The following is a 20,777-nucleotide window of genomic DNA, read 5'->3' on the forward strand; positions in this document are numbered from 1 at the left end:
GGAGGAGGCGGGAGAGAGTGGGAGAACGTTAGTACCAGCAAACCAGCGGCACGGGAGGCTCAGATGCAGGGGGCGCGGCGGCGCGTGCTCCTCCGGCTCCGGCCGCTGCGGCGGCGCGTGCTCCTCCGGCTCCGGCCGCTGCGGCGGCGCCGTTCGTCGGCGGAGAAACGAGCGGCCGAGTGGGAGTAGTAGGCACACAGGCCGAGCGGGTGGGTGGAGTGGAATATACGCAGCATATGGGCCAAGCCTAATGAGAGAACTAGGCCGGCCCACCAACCCATAACTCTGCCACCAACCCAAATCGTTTTCTATACAACAAGGTCAAATAACAGAACAGGTCACAGCTGATTGATACGATGCTACCACAAAGTTTCATCCGTGGTTCACAAAATTGGCCATGACAACCAACTCATAGTAATGTTGTTACAGAAATGCACCAGTAGCCACACCATACTGCAAATCTGCAATCAGGACAAGTACGGATACACTTAGCCGGCCAGCTTCCGTTATTCAAAGTTTCAAACATGAGATGACTTACCTGGAGCAGCAACCTGCACAAGGGGATAACCAGAACCACCCTATGCTTCAAGGTACCAACTAATGTGGCACACAATGTTGCTAGGCATCTTTGGCAAGTATGATACAGTACATGACTACATGCATAGTGAATAAACCAATACATACGGAATTCTTATTCAGTCACACAGTGATAATTCATAGAGAGGGCCTACACAGTTTTCATTATTCTCGGAAACATGTGGTTGGAGCATCAGTCACCAACCTTTTGAAGCTGTCAGAAACACCAACCATCTCAACATAAACACCTCACTTCAACTCTACAAGATCCACTGGATGCATACATCAAATGACACGCTTAGGAGGTGTTTGAATCTTTAGTCCGGACTAAAATTCAAGTCACATCGAATATTCGAAGGCTAATTAGGAGGACCAAACATGAGCTACTTATAAAACTAATTACAGGCTAATTCCCGAGATGAATCTATTAAACCTAATTAATCCCATCATTAGCACATGTTTACTGTAGCACCACATTGTCAAATCATAGACTAATTAGACTTAATAGATTCGTCTCGCAAATTAGTCTCCATCTGTGCAATTGGTTTTGTAATTAGTCTATGTTTAATACTCCTAATTAGTATCTAAACATTCGATGTGACAAGAATTTTAGGAGCTCCTAAAGAAACAAACGGAACCTAACATAACACAACAGGAAATCCATACACCTGTCAAGTCATACAAACGATTCAAGATGACAGCGTTCCAAGATAGAACCTACTTCCATGGCTAAATACTGCCCTTAAAGATAAGCTAACAGAATAGGTCAACAACACCTGACAGGATTCTATATATCACAAGTTCAAAAAAATTCACTAAGTCGAGCATGACACAATTATCCAACAGTAAGTCAACATTGCAGACGCCAGCAGGCCACCGTACTACGATCAGAGAAGCACATGATGCACTTAACAGCTTCGATTGTACCAACTTTCAAAAGAACAACATCACTTTGAAGGGAAGAGCCAGGCTGCACCTGCGCCCCCCAGGTAGTCTCTCTACAGGATCATGGGAAGAGGGGAGAAGGGCTTGCGGTGATATGCCATGCCACTGATGTCAGAACTTGAGCTGCTCTTCAGATCCTCCCCACAGCGGTGAAAGTCCTTGTAGTCATCCAAGAACCAGACACGATTGCCTGTCGAGTCACACTGAGGCATGCAAACAGGCCTGGAACATGGCCCTAAAAACAGCGCCTGATCATCCCCTAGGGTCGTCACCTTGGCCCACCGTGACTGCGCGAAGTCAGCCACGAATACTGCAACATCAGGCTCACACGGTCCAGCAAAAGTGTATCTGTCCTTTGCCGTTAACATGACTATGGAAAATGCTTCTGCGTACCAACAGCAATGAGCCACCCGATTCAACCAGGTAGAGCATCCTCTTGAATATCAAGGGATCATTAAATTTGTTCGAGAAGAGATCAACAAAATAGTTAACCTTGATGACCTGCCCAATCCGAGAAACCTGTGGGTCGCCGGTGTTGTCATCCAGACTGATGTCCAAAGCTAAGAGGTCCTCGCCATAATCAAGAGCATAGAGCTTTCCCTGGTAGAATGCCATGTCAGTAATCCGCAAAGATAGGTCCCATGCTACTGACCGCAAGGACGCCCCTGGACGGCACACTGCGATCCGATTGCTACTACCTGCGCGGAACAGTGCAGCAATTAGGTCAGATGAGCACACGATTAGTTTGTGTAAGCGCTGACAGTTAGATTGGCGTCCGGTTCTTCAGGGTAGTGCATGTAGATTCAGTCTTCTCCGCTAATTGCTGCCCGCTTGTAACTAACTGCATCGCTTTGCACGCTCGGCTAATTGCCAGGTGCTCAGCTCGTGTATAAAACTCCTGTAACACCGATCAATGGAGGTCGCCGATCGTATCTCCACTTCTCTCATGGTATCAGCTTAACTGCGATCCGAAACTTCCGCTGCCTCTCTTTCTTCCCTTCCATGGCGCACAGCTCCTCTTCTTCCACCTCCAGCAATGACCACGCCATGAACCACGACCTCAACCCCTTTGGCGTTGCTCCCCTGTTCCCGTTGCCGTCTCCACCGTGCAACTCATCAACATTCGTTCCCATGTGCCCGACACTCTCGACCTGCAGGACTCCAACTACTCCTGGAGCTCCATGTTCGAGCTCACCTTCTCCAAGTTCGGCATCCTCGACCATGTTGATGGCTCTGTCGACGCACGCCTTCGTCTTCACGACGTCGAGTGGACACAGATCGACCACTATATTGTCTCCTGGATCTACCTCACCGTGTCCAAGACCATTCGTGACATGGTGTTCTAGCGCCGCACCACGACGCACTTACTCTAGCTCAATGTGCGTGGCCTCTTCCTCAACAACACCAGCCAGCGCGCCGTCTACGCGCTTCAGGACTTCCACAACCTTCACTAGGGCGAGCTCTCCGTCGGTGATTTCTGCTGCCGCCTCAAGCGCCTCGCCGACACCCTCAGCGACGTCGGCCACCCCGTCACGGATCAAGACCTCGTCGTCAACACCATGCGGGGCCTTAGCTCCAAGTTCAGTAATGCGCTGGGAGTCATCAGCGCCATGACTCCATTGCCGTCGTTCCTGTGGGTACATTCTTACCTTTTGCAGGAGGAGACATGCATCGATCGCACTCACAAGCAGGAGGCGGCCAATGCACTGCTCGCCGCTGCCTCGACTTCTGCCGGCACAGCTTCCACTCTCATCGCCACGGGGTCCAGCGCCGGCGCACCCCCCAAGCCGTCCGCGTCATCCCCGGCCTTTTCTCCATCCAAGGCTGGCAACGACCGCAAGAAAAAGCGCAAACAATCCGACGGCAAGCCGCGCCTCAACAACACCTCCTTGCCGTCGAACCAGGCGGCCACGCCGCCCGCGTCGTGGGCCATGGCGCAGAACCCCTGGACCGGCGTCGTCCAGGCCAGGCCTCTGCCGCCAGCGAGCTGGCGCCCCCAGAACACCGGCGTCCTGGGCGCCCGTCCGGGTGCACCTTCTCAAGCCATGCTGACGCCGCCCAACCTCTACACCGCGCTCCACGGCCAGCCGTCGTCCACCGCCGCCTACTCCGGCAGTGGCGACTAGTTCTTCGACACCGGCGCATCTGCACACATGGCTTCTCACCTCGGTGTTGCCTCGTGCACTCCTCTCCCTCCTGACTACGCCCATGTGATTGTCGGCAATGGCGCCCCACTGGCCGCCACCCACACGGGCGATGTCATGTTCCCCACTTCCTCCGTTCCTTTTCAGCTCAAAAATATTCTTGTATGACCTTCTCTGATCAAGAATCTCGTTTCTATTCGTGCCCTAACTCAAGATAATCCTATCACTGTGGAATTTGATGCACTTGGCTTCTCCATAAAGGATCTTCGAACGAAGACGGTGCTCCTCCGCAGTGACTCCACTAGCGAACTCTACCCACTACGCACCGGCTCCGGAACTCCTCCACACTGCCTCCTCGCCACTGCATCTTCCAAGCTATGGCATGCTCGCCTCGGACACCTCTGCGATGACTCCCTATCAGTTAGCTCGTTCCTCTGTTTTTTTGTGCACTCGTTCGGATGTTCACTCTTGCCATGCCTGTCGCCTTGGCAAACATGTACATCTTCCGTTCTCCTGTTCGAACAAAGTCGCTCGCAGGCCGTTTGAACTTCTTCATTGTGATGTATGGCGCGCACCCCGGCCACAGGCGGCCCCGTCGACATCTGCGAGAACACCATCGGCACCGCTGCCGACGTCACCGCCACCTGCTTCAACAGCATTCCCACAACTCCATGGGGCGGCCACGGATGTGGCGGCGACACGGCGGGCTTCCCCAACGAACGCTTCACCGACGGCTACGACACCAGCTCCTTCATCGCCGGCGGTGCCTTCTCCGACCCCCACTCTGTCGGTGCCATCACCGCCGGTGCCTTCACCAACACCCGCTCCATCGGCGCCATCGTCGTCTCCGCCCGTGACGCCCGCGTTCGACAACTCCCCCGCCACGCCCTCCACGACGTCGTTCGCCGCTGCCAACGCCGCTCCGTCGGCACCCGCACCACTTCGTTCGCAGGGCTTACCGAACGCTGTCTCAGGGCACCCCATGGTGACTCGCGCTCGGGCTGGCATTACAAAGCCAAACCCGCGCTACGCCACTGTCGCGGTGGTGGCTGATCCCGGCGATGTGCCCCGTTCAGTGCATGCTGCCCTGAAGGACGACACCTGGCGCGCGGCGATGCAAGAGGAGTACGACGCCTTGCTGCGGAACCGCACCTGGCGTCTCGTTCCTCGGCCACGGGGCGCTCATATCATCACTGGCCAGTGGATCTTCAAGAACAAGTGCAATCCCGACGGCACTCTTGAGCGGCGCAAGGCCTGCTAGGTCGTGCATGGCTTCCATCAGCGACCTGGAGTGGATTTTGATCAGACGTTCTCGCCAGTCGTCAAGCCGGTGACCATTCGCACAGTCCTCACGTTGGCAGCTTCCAATGGATGGCCGGTGCACCAGCTGGACGTCAAAAACACTTTCTTGCATGGCGAGCTCCGGGAACGAGTCTATGGCCAGCAACCAACGGGCTTCGTCGACAGCTCTTGTCCAGATCATGTTTGCCTTCTGGACAAGTCTCTGTATGGCCTGCGACAAGCTCCGAGAGCGTGGTACCAGCGGTTCGCCGCGCACCTCTTCTCTCTCGGCTTTGTTGCAACCAGGTCTGACACTTCCTTATTTGTTCTCCGGCGAGGCACTGCCACTGCGTGGTTGCTCCTCTGCGTCGACAACATTGTGCTCACCGCCTCCATGACGACACTGCTGCAGCATATCATCGGCAAGTTGCGCGGCGCCTTCGCCATGAAGGATCTTGGACCTCTCCATTACTTCCTCGAGATTTAGGTACATCTCACGTCCAGTGGCTTCTTTCTCCATCAACAACAGTACGCAGAAGATGTTCTCGAGCGCGCCGGAATGAGCAACTGTAAGCCGGTGGCCACGCTAGTTGACACGAAGTCGAAGCTCTCGTCCTCGGCAGGCGCCCCACTGGAGGACAAAATGTTTTACCATAGCATTGCTGGAGCTCTTCAGTATTTGACACTGACAAGGCCGGATCTCGCATACGCTGTCTAACAAGCCTGCTTAGATATGCATGATCCTCGCGAAGAACATTGGCTGCTGCTCAAACGAAGTCTACGCTATGTGCGCGGTACGCCATGCCATGGTGTTCATCTGCACGCCTCGCCGTCGAGAACTCTGACAGCCTACACGGACACCGACTGGGCTAGGTGTCCAGACACTCGGCGTTCTACGTCCGGGTTCTGCATCTACCTCGGTGATGCACTCATCTCGTGGTCCTCCAAAAGGCAAGCTGTTGTTTTGCGATCATCTGCCGAGGCGGAGTACCGCGGGGTAGCTAATGCTGCTGCTGGCTGCGTAACCTACTGCACAAGCTTCACGTCGACATGCACAAGGCAAGTGTCATTTTTTGCGACAATGTCTCTGTTGTTTATCTCTCGGATAACCCAGTTCACCACAAAAGAACCAAGCATGTGGAGCTCGACATTCATTTTGTGCGTGAACGGACAGCTCTGGGACAACTCCGGGTGTTACATGTGCCAACGCAACATCAATTTGCGGATATTATGACTAAAGGTCTGCCAACTGCTCTTTTTGAAGAATTCAGATCCAGCCTTTGCATCGAGTCTGCAGATGCATTGGCTGAGGGGGGGTGTAAGCGCTGACAGTTAGATTGGCGTCCGGTTCTTCAGGGTAGTGCATGTAGATTCAGTCTTCTCCGCTAATTGCTGCCCGCTTGTAACTAACTGCATCGCTTTGCACGCTCGGCCAATTGCCAGGTGCTCAGCTCGTGTATAAAACTCCTGTAACACCGATCAATGGAGGTCGTCGATCCTATCTCCACTTCTCTCAGTTTGATCACTTCAAAGTGATACCCTGACACCGATGGCGCATCAGACTTGTAGGTGACGCTAGACTGTGCAGGAAGGGTCATGGTTGGTAACACCAGAAAAGGGGTCCACCAAGAGCAAGCGGTAGAACTGACGGTACACCAGCCAGTTACCAGAAGTCACTGTCTTCTGGCGAGTACGTGGGGAAGCCATCGTCACAGCCAGGGAAGCGGAGGCGGAGCGGCTCACCTGAGGGCATGCTGTAGAACGTCCTGCCGTTCTTGAGAGCGAGCAGCGGCAGAGGAGGGGGCAACCGGACCTGCCGCGCGGTGGAGCGCCACTGGGGGCACACGGCGGCGAAGCGGAAGCGATCGACGTGGGAGGGCAGCTGGCGGCCGAGCACGAGGCCCGCGAGCTCCGGCGGGAGGTTCTTCCACGAGCGCGGTGGCCCAGCCATGGGCCGATCTCGGATCCTGGAACCAAGAGAAGGACGAACGCGGACGCGTGTCAGTGAGGCAATACGTCGAACAGCTCGCGCGCGCGACGGGGTACGGGCGGCGGGAGCTAGCTATGGCCGGGGAAGTTGAGCGGCACAGAAGGCGTAAGTGGAGAAGGAGGCCGGAGGTGTAAGGAGAGGGTAGTACCAGACACGGACGGGAGCGGGGAAGCTGCGGATTCCGGTGACCCGGCGGCGTGCTCCTGCTCCGGGCGCTGCGGTAGTGGTGTGCGTGCGCGTCAGGTGAGGGAAGGGAATAGCAGTGGCAGGCCGAAAAATATGTGGACTCCTCGGCTCACCGCGTCACATATGGGCCGAGCCCAATAAGAAATCTAGACCGTTTCTTGTGTTCTTTTCTTTCTCTCTGCACAAAAACCACTGTTTTTTTGGGAAAAAAAAACTACGAATCGGTTTCGCAAACCTACAATTGTAATTAGTTTCATAAGAATTCGTCCAGTTTATGTAGGATCCATTTGCAAAAAAAATGTAGGATCATGGAAAAGATTTTAGCTTTTCAAATGGGCTATACAAAAAAAAACATAGAATTTTTAAAACTAATGGATATGAGGGGACATATGATCGAAGTGTCATAAAATGTTGGATTCGACAAGAATTAAAATACAATTGTGTCTAGAACTCTACATTGTTAATCAGAGGGGTAAGGCGACAACCACAAAAGAGAAAAGAGACAACTTTTGAAACGAAAAAGGTTTCAAGAAAAGAGACAACTCGCCTTTCAACTTCTGAAAATAACTTCAAGAAGAGCAAACAGAGCTCTCCATTTCACGAGTTCACAGATATAGACTACAGTTCAGATAATGAAATGGTGAAGACCCTCAGAAGCCAACAACCTTCACCAGTATCTATGATATTTAAAATTAGCAAAGATCCTCCCTTGAGTTCTCCAAGCACCAATTGTCATTCGTCAGTCTGATACTGGAATTCTGCTGGCCCTGTGATTTCCTTCATGCCAACAGGCAACAGCTGGCATTCTGAGAAATGTATCTTGCTTGGGACTTCCGAACTCTGGGATGCAGCTCACGAGAAGACAATCTGGAGTTTGGAAGTCCGGGAGTGGAATTGCTGCAAGGCAGTGCAGCTTCTGACAGTTATAAGGCCTGCCGATCAAAGTTAGAAAAGTCAATCTTCGTATCATTTAAACGATATAACAGCATGACGGATGATGCCAGAGGGGAACCATGAATGGAGTCCCCCGGCAAAACCTGCTGTTGCTCAAATTCTATCTAGGTCCCAAAAAACAAACATTACCTTAGCAGTAGCCAGTAGGTAGTCTTTAGATCACATTATCCATTGCCGGGTGCCCTTACCAACAATAACCTTTCTGATGTGGCTAATGTTCATACGATCGTCCTTGCATTCATCTGGTCCTCCCTTCCGCCAAAGCCTCTCTACGAGCTCTTCTGATGTATCCTTCAGCATTAACTCCACCAGGTTTTTAAGGTGTTCAATGCCTTGAGGAAGAAACTTCAACTTAGGACAGACAGCAAAGTAGAGCTCAGCAAGGGTTGACATTGCACCTTGTTCTATTTGAACTTGATTGAGCTGTGGTGCGTGCCATATGGATAGAACCTGAAGTCTTGGGAAACACCCTGCAGTGAAGTGCAGCTTCTTCCCATCAAAAGCCTTGCTAAGGGCAAGCACACATAAACCACGTAGCACCAACAAACTGGGAAACGACTCCTCATCAATTCTGCAGAATGCCATGTGCAACCTTGTGAGGCTACTGAGGCGAGACCAAGATGACAGAACCTTATGTATTGATTTTTTCTCCAGCTGTCCTTGTAAAACAAGCTTAGAAAAGGTTGGAGGTAAACAAAGTCCCTCTAGCTGCAGCACTTCCTCCTCCCCAAGAGTTGTAATTTGTAGATGAACAAGATGACTCATTTTGTTGACAGCATCTCTTAAGTTACCAGAGTGTTCACTTCTCACATTGCAGACACTGAATGTTCTTAGCTCTGTCAAATCTCCAACCTCACGCAGAATTTCTGAACTTGCCTCCACACATTGCAAAGCTTGCAGTGACGTCAAGTGCCTTATGCCACTAGGCACCTTTACACCCCTGGAAGGGTAAATATCTTCACCTCCTTGATAAATATTACATGCATAAAGGTATCTCAACTTCTGAAGTTTTACAATGTTATTTGGCAAATACAACAACTGACCATTAAAAGCATCCAACACTTCCAAGTTTTGCAACCTTCCTATTTTTTCAGGTAGACTTTCAATAGCAGTATATCTAAGGCCCAAATACCGCAGATTAAACAAGTTGAATACCTCAGTAGGCAACATCTTGATACAAGCACCTTTCAGATCCAACGTTGACAACAAATTCGAAGATGTTAGAATGGGCCTCAGCAAATCAATATTGATATACCTCTCAAAAACATGAAGTGAACGGATATGTGATGCATTTGATGGACTAATTCGGTCAAGGTTTCTACTCTGGATTGATATACGACGTGTGGGCCCTCCAGAAAATTCCCCAGAGCCATCATACACTTTACCAAAGCATTCTTTCTCTGCTTTTTTGAGCGCAACAAGCCGTATTACATCATGCATTTGACAACATTTCAACCGCCCAGCATCATTCCTCTTCACTACCTGTAATAGGCTTCGGTTCACAAGCTCAGTCAAGTACTCCTCCGCCACTTCCTCCAAAGTTTGGTTCCCCTTCTTCTTGATGAACCCACTACTAATCCAGTGCCTCATTACTGTCCTCCTCTTGATGGGATAATCTTCTGGGAATAATGCACAGTGTAAGAAACAATTTTTCAAATCACATGGAAGGTCCTCCAAGCTGACTTTAATAATAGTCTCAACACGAGGCATCACATTTTTAACCAACTGCAGCTCTAACTCATCATATGCTTTTTCCCATTCGGCAGAAGTTTGTCCTTTCGCAGATAATTGGCTGCCGATGCATGCAATAGCAATAGGCAACCCTTCACACTTCTCGACAAATTTCAAAGCCAAAACCTTCAAGTGCAATGGGCACTTTCTGTCACCATCGTTCCAAAAGGCTGATTTGCAGAATAACTCCCAAGAGTTATCTTCGTCAAGTGGTTCCAAGTGAATAGCTGAATTACTGGTTCCTAATAATGATACTTCATGCTTTCTTGATGTGATAACAAATCGACCTATACAATTAGATGGAAAAACAGTCCTTATCTCTGACCAGACATCTGCAGTCCAAATGTCATCCAGAGCTAAGATGTACCTTTTACCTTGGAGGTACTCATAGATGGTCTCAGCTAGTCTTTCCATTTCCATGTTGGCAGCATCAGCTGTGATGCCAAACTCTCCAGCAATTTTCTTCAACAGCTCTTGAACATCATAACTCTGTGATACTGTTACCCATGCAGCAGCATCAAAGTCCATTTTGATGGTCTTGTACACATGAGCAACCAAAGTTGTTTTCCCCACACCAGGCATGCCCCAAACAGTGAATATTTTGCATCTCTGTTCTAAATCACCTGCTAGCCATTGAACCAGTTGCTTCTTGTGCTCCGTAATCCCCACAAGGTCCTCATCCCTTGTGAAATTCAAAGCTTGATTGGCATGAAAAGCAATGCCTCCAGCATTTTTGTCCATTTGTTTCATGGCGTAGTCCTGGTTCCGCTGCTTAGCCCCTTGAAGCCTGCCCTTGATATCATTCAGCTTGTGCGCAAGCCGGCGCCAGGTATTGACATACTTGATCCTCTTCTTCATCTTGGAAACAAACCCTCCGTGCTTGTCCTCCAGCTTGTAGGTGAACTCATCAACAACATCCTCGATCTCAAAAGCGAAGCCCCTGATTCTGTCGACGAAGAGGCCGGTGGTCTCATCAGTGTCCTTGAACCGCTCTGCTGCTTTCAAATAAGCCTGCATACTCTCAAGCTCATCCTTGGCTTCATGGATCTCACCAAAGAGACCCTTGAGGGCAGAGGCTTCGTGGCAGATCAGTGATGCACCAGAACTTGCTGCCTCATTCACCAAAGCCGCACCGAGCTTGCCAATCAGCAACCCTACAACTGCTTCAGCCATGGTGGTTGTTGCGTGGATGGTTGAGAGCTCAGTTACAAGTGGATGGACTATGTCCGAAACAACACCAGCGCGCACTGGCGTGCGGGATTAGCATTAGCAGGTTATGAACAAAGCTCACCTAGAGCGGGCATCTCGCCGTTACCAGTGGATCTCTTTTACAGTGCCTTATACTATTGCTTGCTGGGCACTGCATCGATAGAGCTAGCCACGTACGATGGTCCATGTCAGCAAAACAAACTGGCACTACAAAAACTTTTGTGAACACCTTTTATTTTTTTCCATTTTCGTTGAGGCATGAATTAACCTGAGATGCGAGATGTGCATTTTTTTGAAGAAACATTTTATGTCTTCTTCGGTATATCCAATGAATTAAAAGGGGGAATACAGAAGAGAACTACAGAAATTTAAAGTGAGTCAGATGCCTTGGCTGACTAATTAACCACGTGAGAGCATGTGCCCTCATAGAAAGATGCATCCACTTTCACTTGAAAACTATCCGCTTGTGCTCAACTAGAATCTTTGTAAATCTCGAGACCTTGAGAATTAATAGATCGCGGATTCCTATGTAGCAAGGAGAGAGGCTCAATGCAAGTGGTGAAGTCCAGTCAAGCAAAAGATATACTCCCTACTACATACAGGCAAATGGAACTACAGGGAAGTCAAGTCAAGCAGTCTATAAAATGTGTCGAATGCATAAACAATTTTTCCCTAGTGCAGGTATCACCAGTCGGACTCTTGGTGAGTGGTGACTTGGTGCATATATACTCTTTGGAACTAGGGTTCTCTCTGGTTGATACATCAGACTTGTGTGATCCATGCAAACTATGTGCGGAAAGCAAATACTGAAATTAAAGAAACAAAAATTTAGGTTAGAAGATGGGCTAAACCACCAGTTAGTTCATTTGTTAGCCGTAAGGTTGTTTCAGTTTTGATAGCCGAAATCAGCCCTATAGTAATATGGTGCCATCTGAGGAACCACTTGAATGAGTACCTGAAGAAATACTTGAGGAGATTTGTCAAGACCATGTGGGAAATCTCTCCAGTCTCCACTCAAACTGATGTACTTGAGATACTCAAATCCTTGCTAAACTGTCTATAGTAGTTTCCTAGTACAAATTTTTCTGTGCCACTGACAATTTCAGCAAGGATAACCTACTTGGGGCTTGAGGCTTTAGCTAAGTTTTCAAGGGCCAATTAGATTACGACCTTGGCCCACTGTGATTGTGCGAAGTTAGCCTCGAATACTGCAACCTCAGGATCACACAGTCCAGCAAAAGTGTGTATCTGTCCTTTGCCGTTAACATGACTATGGAAAATGCTTCTGCGTACCAACAGCAATGAGCCACCCGATTCAACCAGGTAGAGCATCCTCTTGAAGATCAAGGGATCATTAAATTTGAACATGACTATGGACGCGGTCGACGTGGGAGGGCAGGCGGCCGAGCACGAGCCCCGCGAGCTCCAGCGGGAGGTCCTCCCACGAGCGCAGTGGCCCCGCCATGGGCCGATCTCGGATCCTGAAACCACGAACGCGGACGCGTGTCAGTGAGGCAATACATCGAACACCTCGCGCGCGCGACGCGGTGCGGGCTGCGGGAGCAAGCTATGGTGGGAGAAATTGAGTCGCAAGGCAGGTGTAATCGTGTAAGTGGAGAATGAGGCCGATGATGGAGGGAGAGGGTAGTACCAGACGCACCTACGGGAGCGGGGAAGCTGCGGATTCCGGTGACCCAGCGGCGTGCTCCTCACCGCCTCCTGCTCCGGGCGCTGCGGCAGTGGCGCGCGTCGGGAGAGAAGGGAAGGGGAATGGAGTGAGACTTGGAAGATGGCTTGGGCCGAAAAATATGTGGACTCCTCTCGGCTCACCGCGTCTTATATGGGCCGAGCCCAATAAGAAATCTAGGCCGTTTCTTGTGTTGCTCGCTTGCTCTTTCTTTCTGCACAAAGCCACTGTTTTTTTTTTCAAAAAAAACTATGAATCGGTTTGGTAAATCTACACAATTTTTTGTCTCGTTAGGAACACGCAATTTTAATCGATTTCATAATAATTCGTCCAATTTTTGTAGGATCTCTTCGCATAAAAAGGTAGGATCACGGAAATAGTTTTAGCTTTTCAAAAGGACCATTACAAAAAACGCTGAATTTATCAAAACTAATGGATATGTGGGGACATATGATCGAAGTGTCCTAAATGAAGAGACAAGTGGCGCCGCCCTTGAGCTACTAAAAAGAACTTCAAGAAGAGCAAAAGAGCTCTCCACTTTGCAAATGCACAGATATACAGTTCAGATAATGAACTAATGAGGTCCTCCGAAGCTAACAACTTGATTTTACTCAAGCGAGGATGATCTCTGAAATTCAAGCAGTTTGACAATTTAGATCCCGGTCTCCTCTACTGAACATGTCATTGCAGTTGTCAGTCGATGCTCAATCCTGTAGTGTGTATAGCCAAAGACAAATCGCATGCACGGCCCACCTAATCAAAATTAGACAGGCCCCAGTTTGGATATTGGACTCAAGTTTTCATCGCAAACTGTTATTTTTGACAGTATAAAAACAGTTGCTATTTCTCCAGGACCGTATGCATTTTTTTTAATGCACTTTGCATTCTTTCTGCTTCGATCAATGAGTCTTGAGTCTATGCAATCAATCGGATCATACAGAGATCAAAGTCCAATCTGCAGTAGTATAGTCAAATCGCAGAGCAAGATTATCCAGACACACTGAAAATTCAGTTTCTTATCAAGGTTGCCACTACTGAATCTCCAGTCCACCCAAAAATCGGCAGAGCAGGAGCTAGAACCTGATAGAAGTTCTACAAAACAATCAGGATTAGGAGGAGAACACTGTTGCATCAGTAGTACTCGGATTTTTATTGATTATAGTGTCTCAGCTTTTTATCCGATTGTACGCCTGTACGTCAGAGTTTGCCTACAACGAACAGTTAGGGGCATATCTGCAAGGTTAAAGTCGCATCTGGGGGCTGCAGCGTGAATAAGTGGCCCAAAAAGAAGCAATGGGGGGCATACTTGCAAGGGAAAAGTCGAACCCAGGGAGTGGTACGTGAATGTGCAAAACATTGTGGACCTGGATGTATGACAGCAGAAGTAGCGAGGGCCCGAAAAGAATAGCTCAGCGGCGCACCTGCAAAGGAAAAACAAGCACCCAGGGGCGTATCCGTGAGGGAAGAACTCCAGGCCAGGGACCGGCGCGCAAAATCTCAAAAAAATTTGGACCATTTCTCGATTTGTGCGTGTCATCCTTGCGCAGGGGCCATGCTAATCTTCTCTGTATCGTTCCAATTTTATCGGATGTCTCCAAAGAGACAAACGGAAAGCTGCAGCCGAGTTTATAAGCTGGTCTTTACATAGCTCACTGGCCGGTATGGGACTAAACTTCGATTCCATATCGCTCGTTCCCGTAAGCGCGCTAGAGCGCAGCGCAAGCCCCCGCGTGGGCTGAATCTTTTAGAACGGCCCAGATACCACGGGAAAGAGCAAGTGGCTTTTGTGTCCCACCCCCCCTTGGGCTGATTTTTAACACAGCCCAGCTAACAATTGGATCCAGTATCCGATTGCGAACAGGTACATTTTTTTTTACACACTTCACTAAAAAATTAGCTGGTACATATTCCTATCCCGGGAAAAACGATAGTAAAATTATATTCCTCAAAATCAACAAGAAAATTCGGTCACCATCCTCGCTAGAAAATTGTATATTTTTCTTCGAGAAAGAAACTAGTACAGCTCTCATGGCTCCGTGATGAGAATTTCCAGCGACTGTTCAGGGCAGCACTGCTCGTGCTTGACCAACGCTCACGATTCCCAACTATTGTACTTCCACTTCTTTCACGTCCCGTCTTTGATGGTTTTTGGCTATGGTCACTGTCTGTAGTTTTTGGCTATGGTTTCGTAGAATATGCCCTGAATATTAACCAAAAAGATATAAAAAAAGTCTTATTTTTCATCTATCAAGGATTTGCCCCTAAATCTTATGTGTACTCCATTGTATGACATGATGGAACACAAACTCCATTGTTAGACCTTTATAACGACAAAGTTGGTTAATTTAGATGTAAAAGAACGAGAAAGTGAGGGATGATAGGACTGCAGGGCTGCCCAAGGCGACAGCACAAGAACCTGACGCCACCCAGCGTCACGTCCAGTTTCCAGTAGCATAGTCAAATTGCAGAACAAGATTGTCCAGGCACACTGAAAATTCAGTTTGTTACTACGGTTGGCATTACTGAAGCTCCAATCCACCCAAAATTGGCAGAACACAGGAACCTGAACCTGAGACGGAACGAAGTTTTTAAGGTGGATCAGAATCTGAACCTGATCAAAGTGCTCCAAAATGAACAGGATTAGGAAGAGAAGACTGATGCGTCAGTAGTACTGGGATTTTATGTTGATCAGTGTCTCGGCTTGTTACCAGAGTTTGCTTCAGTCAGTATTTGTCCATAGAAAGAGTAGTCTGAATATTTACAGCATACACTCTTTTCTGAATATTTTGCGTCACTTCGAATTTGGATGCACCATACATTCTCAGGATTTAGAAGTAGCGTGCTGGGTGGCCAGCTGCTGCAACACATTCTACACCGAATTCAGATGCACAAACAAAGACATTCTTTTGTCCCAATCTAATGTTCAGATTCTGCAGGCCAAGCACTTGCAATGTGACCCTGCCGCAAAGTCTGAAAATTCTGGGGTGCAGGATTGAATTGGACCACGGATCATCCCGCGCGGTGCTGGGAGCTGGAGCTCTGCTTCAACGTCGCGCTCAACCGGCTCCACACAGCCAATGCGGGTGCTGGGCTCGCCGCTCTCGTCGCCGTCCTCCTCCTCCTCCACGCGTCGTCCACATCCTTCGCGGCGTCCATCCTCCACCAGCCAAGCCCGACGCTGTCCAACGCGCTCGTCGCCGCGCGCTTGTGCTGTCCAACGCGCTCGTCACCGCGCTCAAGCGCGCGCAGGCCACCCAGCGTTGCGACTGCATCGAGCTGCAGACCCAGCTGCCGCCGCCGCCCGCCATCCACCTCGCCGCCACAGCAACAGCAGCCTATGCTGACCATCAAGGTCGAGCTGGACCAGCTCATCATTTCCATCCTCGACGACCCCAGTGTGAGCCGAGTTATGCGGGTGGTCGGCTTCTCCAGCGCCGCCGTCAAGACCAACCTCGAGGAGGAGACCACCACGGACATGGATTACGGCGGGAGGGAGCATCCCTTCGCCCAATGTGTGAACAGCTAAAGGGAAGCCCCGCCCAAGTACGCCACGCCAAAGATGCACCAGATCAAAAGAGCATGGGCTTGTGTTTTCTCATGTACTCACATTGGCCATTCTCATCAATGCGCTCATTTGTTGTACGTACAATGAGATCAACTTGATCTCAGTGGTGAATGTTATAAAAAGAAGATAGATTCCAGCTCATGTTCAAAATTCACAAAAATATATACGAGTAGTTCCGTATAAGAATCTCGAACATAAATCACCCAATCCATAGGGTTTCACACATGAAATTTCCTACAGAGCTTCAGTTATATTTCTTCCAAGATTGACTTGTAACAGAGGGGCCATCGGCCTTTTCCAGCGCTAAGCTAAAGGTGGTGAGATGATCTGGAACCTGACGACCCTGATGCTGCCAATTGGCAAACATGCCTCACTTACATACAAGAAATAAGTCAGGGATAGAAAAAAATATTTGTTGGACATAGCTTGCCCCCAGGACAAACAATCTCAACAGACACATCTCACAAGAGCCACTGGATGATTACATCAAAAGTTAGCCTTTGGTTGACATAAGTATCATAATAGCATGATAAGGAACACATAAACCTCTCGAGTCTTGCTTCCCTACAAAAGATCCAAGATAGCAAAGTTTCGAGACGAAGCCGACACGTCGGACTTCCCCAGCTTAATACTACCTTAAAGTTATGCTAACAGATTAGGTTTATTGACTAGATCACACCAGAAGGCCTTGAGTGCGAGCAGCGGTAGCGGCGGAGGCAGGGGGACCTGCTGCGTGTCGGAGCGCCACTGTTTGCACACAGAAGCAAAGCGGACACGGTCCATGTGTGGGCTCCAAATAGAAGTATAGAAACTAAAGGTCCATTCCAAATCTACACAAAAAGAGTGCATGCAGAGTAGTGGAAATTAAGGCGTGGCGTCAATAACAACCATGTGCCTTTAGTTTCGCATTAGCATTTGGACAGCTGATGAAAAGAAAAGAAGAGCAAAATAATCTTGGATTCACACTAAACGTGCCAGGCAGCATATGCTCAATGAAACTTAAACACACCATTGACATGAATATATGCTCAGGCTTGATTTTAAACCTCATCATCAGGGAGACATGCTATGCTAAATAAAACTAAGATGGCATCATTGTCATGGAGCCACGCCTAATTTGATTACTATTTCAGGCAAATTAAATCAGAGCATCTCCACGTACAAAAATCATGGTAAACATCCACAGTATGAATCAAAGAAATTTGGCGTCCTAACAATGCTATCCATAACAGGGATTTAGCATGCATCTGGCAAGGACAGCAAACTACAAATAAAACTCCAGTGGTGGAAAAAGATCACCATTTCCTTTTACTTTGGAGTAAATCCAGAAGCCCACAGCACGAATCAATGGTCCGTAACCCTATTGAATGAAAAGGAAAGGATCCAGGTTAAGATCCAGGATATGCAACAACTTTTGCAAGGGTGCGGGAAGACGGAGAGGGGAACGGGCTGAGGCATATGCCCCCAGCCAGAAACGCTCTAGACGGCGGCACGGCGCGGGCATATGCGATCCCCCGCGCGCGAGCGCACAGAGAGGCAACACGTCGAACTTTGAGCACAAAACGAACAATCCATAATTATCACACGAGACATTGCAAGAGTTTCATTCATATTTCTTAAGGACTGGTATAAAGCCTGGCAACTCTGTGGTGCAAGTTTGGCACGCATATACCTCATCTCCACACAAAGAAGTATGCCAGAGCTAGACAAAATATTTGTTTGACATAGTTTTCCCAGCAGAAACATCTCACAAGAGCCACAGGATGCTTACATCAAAAGTTTGCCTTAGTTCACACAAGGATCATAACAGCATGGTGGTGGTAGGGAGCACATAACACACTAAGAGTCTTATCACCTACAATAGTCCAAGATAACAAAGTTTCGAAATAAAATCAACACATCCCCAGTTCAATACTCCCTCAAAGTTAAGATAACGGAATAGACCAATAAAAATTGATCGGATCATACCATAAGGTTCATAAAAAAACTTCACAAAGTTGAGCATGGCACAATCATCAAATGGCAAGTTAGCAGGCCGCCGTACCACGAGAGGACAATACCAATGCACTTAACAGCTTCTTGTTGTAACCAAACAGCATCAGTTTGAAGGGAAGAGCCACACTGCACCGGCACAAAGATTGTGGGCCCTCCACGAGATCTTTGGCAGGGGGCAGGAATACTTGCCGATTCTCATGTCACCGGTGCCAGAACATGTCTCGCCATCACAATGATCCCTCCTGTAGTCATCCAAGAGCCACATGCGCTTGTCCTGCGAATCACACAGAGGCATGCAAACAGCCCTGGAAAACATCCCTAGAAACAGCACCTGATCGTCCCCGACAGTCATTGCATTGGTCCACCGTGACTGTCCAAAGTCAGGCTCAAATACTGCAAGCTCAGGCTCACACTGTTCAGCAAAAGTGTGTATCTGTCCTTTGCCATGGCCGTGCTCATGGAAAATGCTTCTACGCACCATCAGCAATGAGCCACGGGACTCAATCAGGTAGAGCACCCTCATGAAGTTGTGGTCAAGGTAAATGTAACCACCCTTGATGACCCTTCCAATCAGAGCAACCTGTGGATTGCCAGTGTTGTCATCAACGCTTATGTCAAGAGCAAAGAGGTCCTGGAGAAAACTGAGGGCGTAGAGCTTCTCCTGGTAGAATGCAATGTCCAAAATCCCCATAGGCAGCTTCTGTGCTGCTGACCACGAGGAGTCTCCTGGTCGGCACACTGCAATCCAAAAGTTACGGCCACCCTTGAACAGTGCAGCGATGAGGTGGGGTGAGCACTCAATTAGTTTGACCACGACCATGTCCATGCTCTCCTCCAGTGGATAAATGCTACGCAGTGCAGGAAGGGTCATGGTGGCGCCAGAGAAGGGGTCCACCAAGAGCAAGCAGTGCAAGCGATTGTACACCAGCCAGTTACCAGAAGCCATGATGAAGCCACCGTCACAGCCAGGGAAGTGGAGCGGCTCGCCCCGGGGCATGCTATAGAAGGTCCCCTCCTTGAGTGCGAGCACTGGTAGTGGCGGAGGCAGGGGGACCTGCTGCGCAGCGGAGCGCCACTGTTTGCACACAGCAGCAAAGCGGACACGGTCTATGTGGGCATGCAAGCGGTGGAGCACGAGGCCAGCGAGCTCCGGCGGGATCTCCGACCACGGACTCGGTGCCCCCTTCATGGGGCTGAGGTGCTTCTGAAATCAGAGAAAAAGAGGAACAGGACATGTGTCAGCGAGGCTGCATCGTTCATCTGGAACCAGTACACGTGTACACGTCTTTCCAGTTGTAGGTACTGTTAAAAATAGATGCAGGAGCCAGAAATGGAAGTATAGAAACCGACATGAATAAATTATAGATATAACCATCATCACTACATGTGGCAAATGCTTCAATCTAAATCTACTCACAAAGAACGCATAATTCCATACAGAGTAGTGACAACTAAGCTGTTGAGTTAATAACAACCACATGTCTTTTGTCTCGACAATAGCATTGGGATAACTGAAAACAAAAGAACAGCAAAATTGAGCTCGGATACACGCTCCACGTGCCGGGCAGCGTATGCTCAATGAAATCAAAACATCATCTGAATGGACACATGTCAAAACAATACTAGGACCACAGCATTGGCACGGACCCAAGCTCGGTGTACAGCATTGGCTTAACTTTATTTCCATTTTAGATGATTATTAAATCCGAGAAGCTCGGTGCACGAAAACCATGTCGTATCAGCACTACAAATCAAAGGAATTTGGCATCCTAATAAATAATGATAAATCATGTGCAGCACACGTTCTAGAATACGGATTTAACATGCATCTGACAAGGACATGAAACGCGAAGTTTACCAACCCTACTGAATGAAAAAGTGCGGATCTAGATCTAGGCTAAAAACCACAATATACCACCAAATTTTTGTTTGCAAGGGCAAGAGAACGGGAGATGGGGACGGGCTGCGGCATGTGCACGTGCACCCAACCGAAACCTTACCAACACGGCGCGGGCATACGCGATGCGAGCCCCCGCGCGCGAGGGGCAATATATACGTCGGACGCATCGCGGAGCATGGGAACGAGTTGAGCGGCAGAGGGAGGAAGAGGACAATACCGAGATCCAACGGGAGCGGAGGGGTCCGGCGGATCCCGGCGATCCGGCGGCGGCGGCGCCGGCGCGTCACGCGTGCTCCTCCTGCTCCGGGCAGCGGAGCGGTGGAGAATGCCGGGGCCAGGAGCGGATGTGTGCGTGTCGTCGGTGGGCAGGCCAATAGAAGCAGGTGGAGTGAGAGGCTTGCTCGGGCCGAGAAACAGAAAGACGCGTCGGCCCACCCACATTGCCACATCTTCGATGCTGTCAAGCAGGCCTATATAGCCTAATGAGAAGACTTACCCGGCCCACTAGCCCATCGCGGCCCAACCTAACCACCCGCCGCCCGCACCAGCAGCCAATCCCCTCCCCCCGACCGCGAAGCTTCCCGCTGCCCGGTCAACCATTCCGCCCGCGCACG

At 49.4% G+C, this 20,777-nt stretch overlaps 3 protein-coding genes across 5 annotated transcripts; all 3 read right to left on the reverse strand.

The window, feature by feature from the left end:
• Positions 1–326: 326 nt before the first annotated feature.
• Positions 327–7,243, reverse strand: LOC101766874. Of its 3 annotated transcripts, XR_002678959.1 has the most exons (4): positions 7,085–7,243; positions 6,690–6,913; positions 539–2,219; positions 327–461 (listed from the first exon to the last, which is right to left on the reverse strand). XR_002678959.1 is itself a non-coding variant. In XM_012848513.2 (3 exons), the coding sequence occupies exons 2-3, from the start codon at positions 6,895–6,897 to the stop codon at positions 424–426; spliced, it is 246 nt and encodes an 81-aa protein (XP_012703967.1). In that variant the 5' UTR covers positions 6,898–6,913; positions 7,085–7,243; the 3' UTR covers positions 327–423. The 3 variants fall into 3 exon arrangements, 2 of the variants coding, with proteins under 2 accessions (XP_012703967.1, XP_004979652.1); XM_012848513.2 differs by lacking the exon at positions 539–2,219; XM_004979595.4 differs by having other exon boundaries at positions 327–2,219.
• Positions 7,244–7,512: 269 nt separating this feature from the next.
• Positions 7,513–11,123, reverse strand: LOC101781713 (disease resistance protein RPM1). Its single transcript, XM_004980661.3, has 2 exons — positions 8,206–11,123; positions 7,513–8,054 (listed from the first exon to the last, which is right to left on the reverse strand). The coding sequence occupies exon 1, from the start codon at positions 10,978–10,980 to the stop codon at positions 8,236–8,238; it is 2,745 nt and encodes a 914-aa protein (XP_004980718.1). The 5' UTR covers positions 10,981–11,123; the 3' UTR covers positions 7,513–8,054; positions 8,206–8,235.
• A 6,746-nt stretch (positions 11,124–17,869) lies between these two features.
• On the reverse strand, positions 17,870–20,536 carry LOC101767816 (F-box protein At2g14290). Its single transcript, XM_004979597.3, has 2 exons — positions 20,381–20,536; positions 17,870–19,467 (listed from the first exon to the last, which is right to left on the reverse strand). Exon 2 carries the CDS (start codon positions 19,450–19,452, stop codon positions 18,367–18,369), a length of 1,086 nt encoding a protein of 361 aa, XP_004979654.1. The 5' UTR covers positions 19,453–19,467; positions 20,381–20,536; the 3' UTR covers positions 17,870–18,366.
• Between the last annotated feature and the right edge of the window lie 241 nt (positions 20,537–20,777).

This window comes from Setaria italica, chromosome VIII (assembly GCF_000263155.2).
Source record: "Setaria italica strain Yugu1 chromosome VIII, Setaria_italica_v2.0, whole genome shotgun sequence".
In the NCBI taxonomy this organism is placed as follows: Eukaryota; Viridiplantae; Streptophyta; class Magnoliopsida; order Poales; family Poaceae; genus Setaria; species Setaria italica.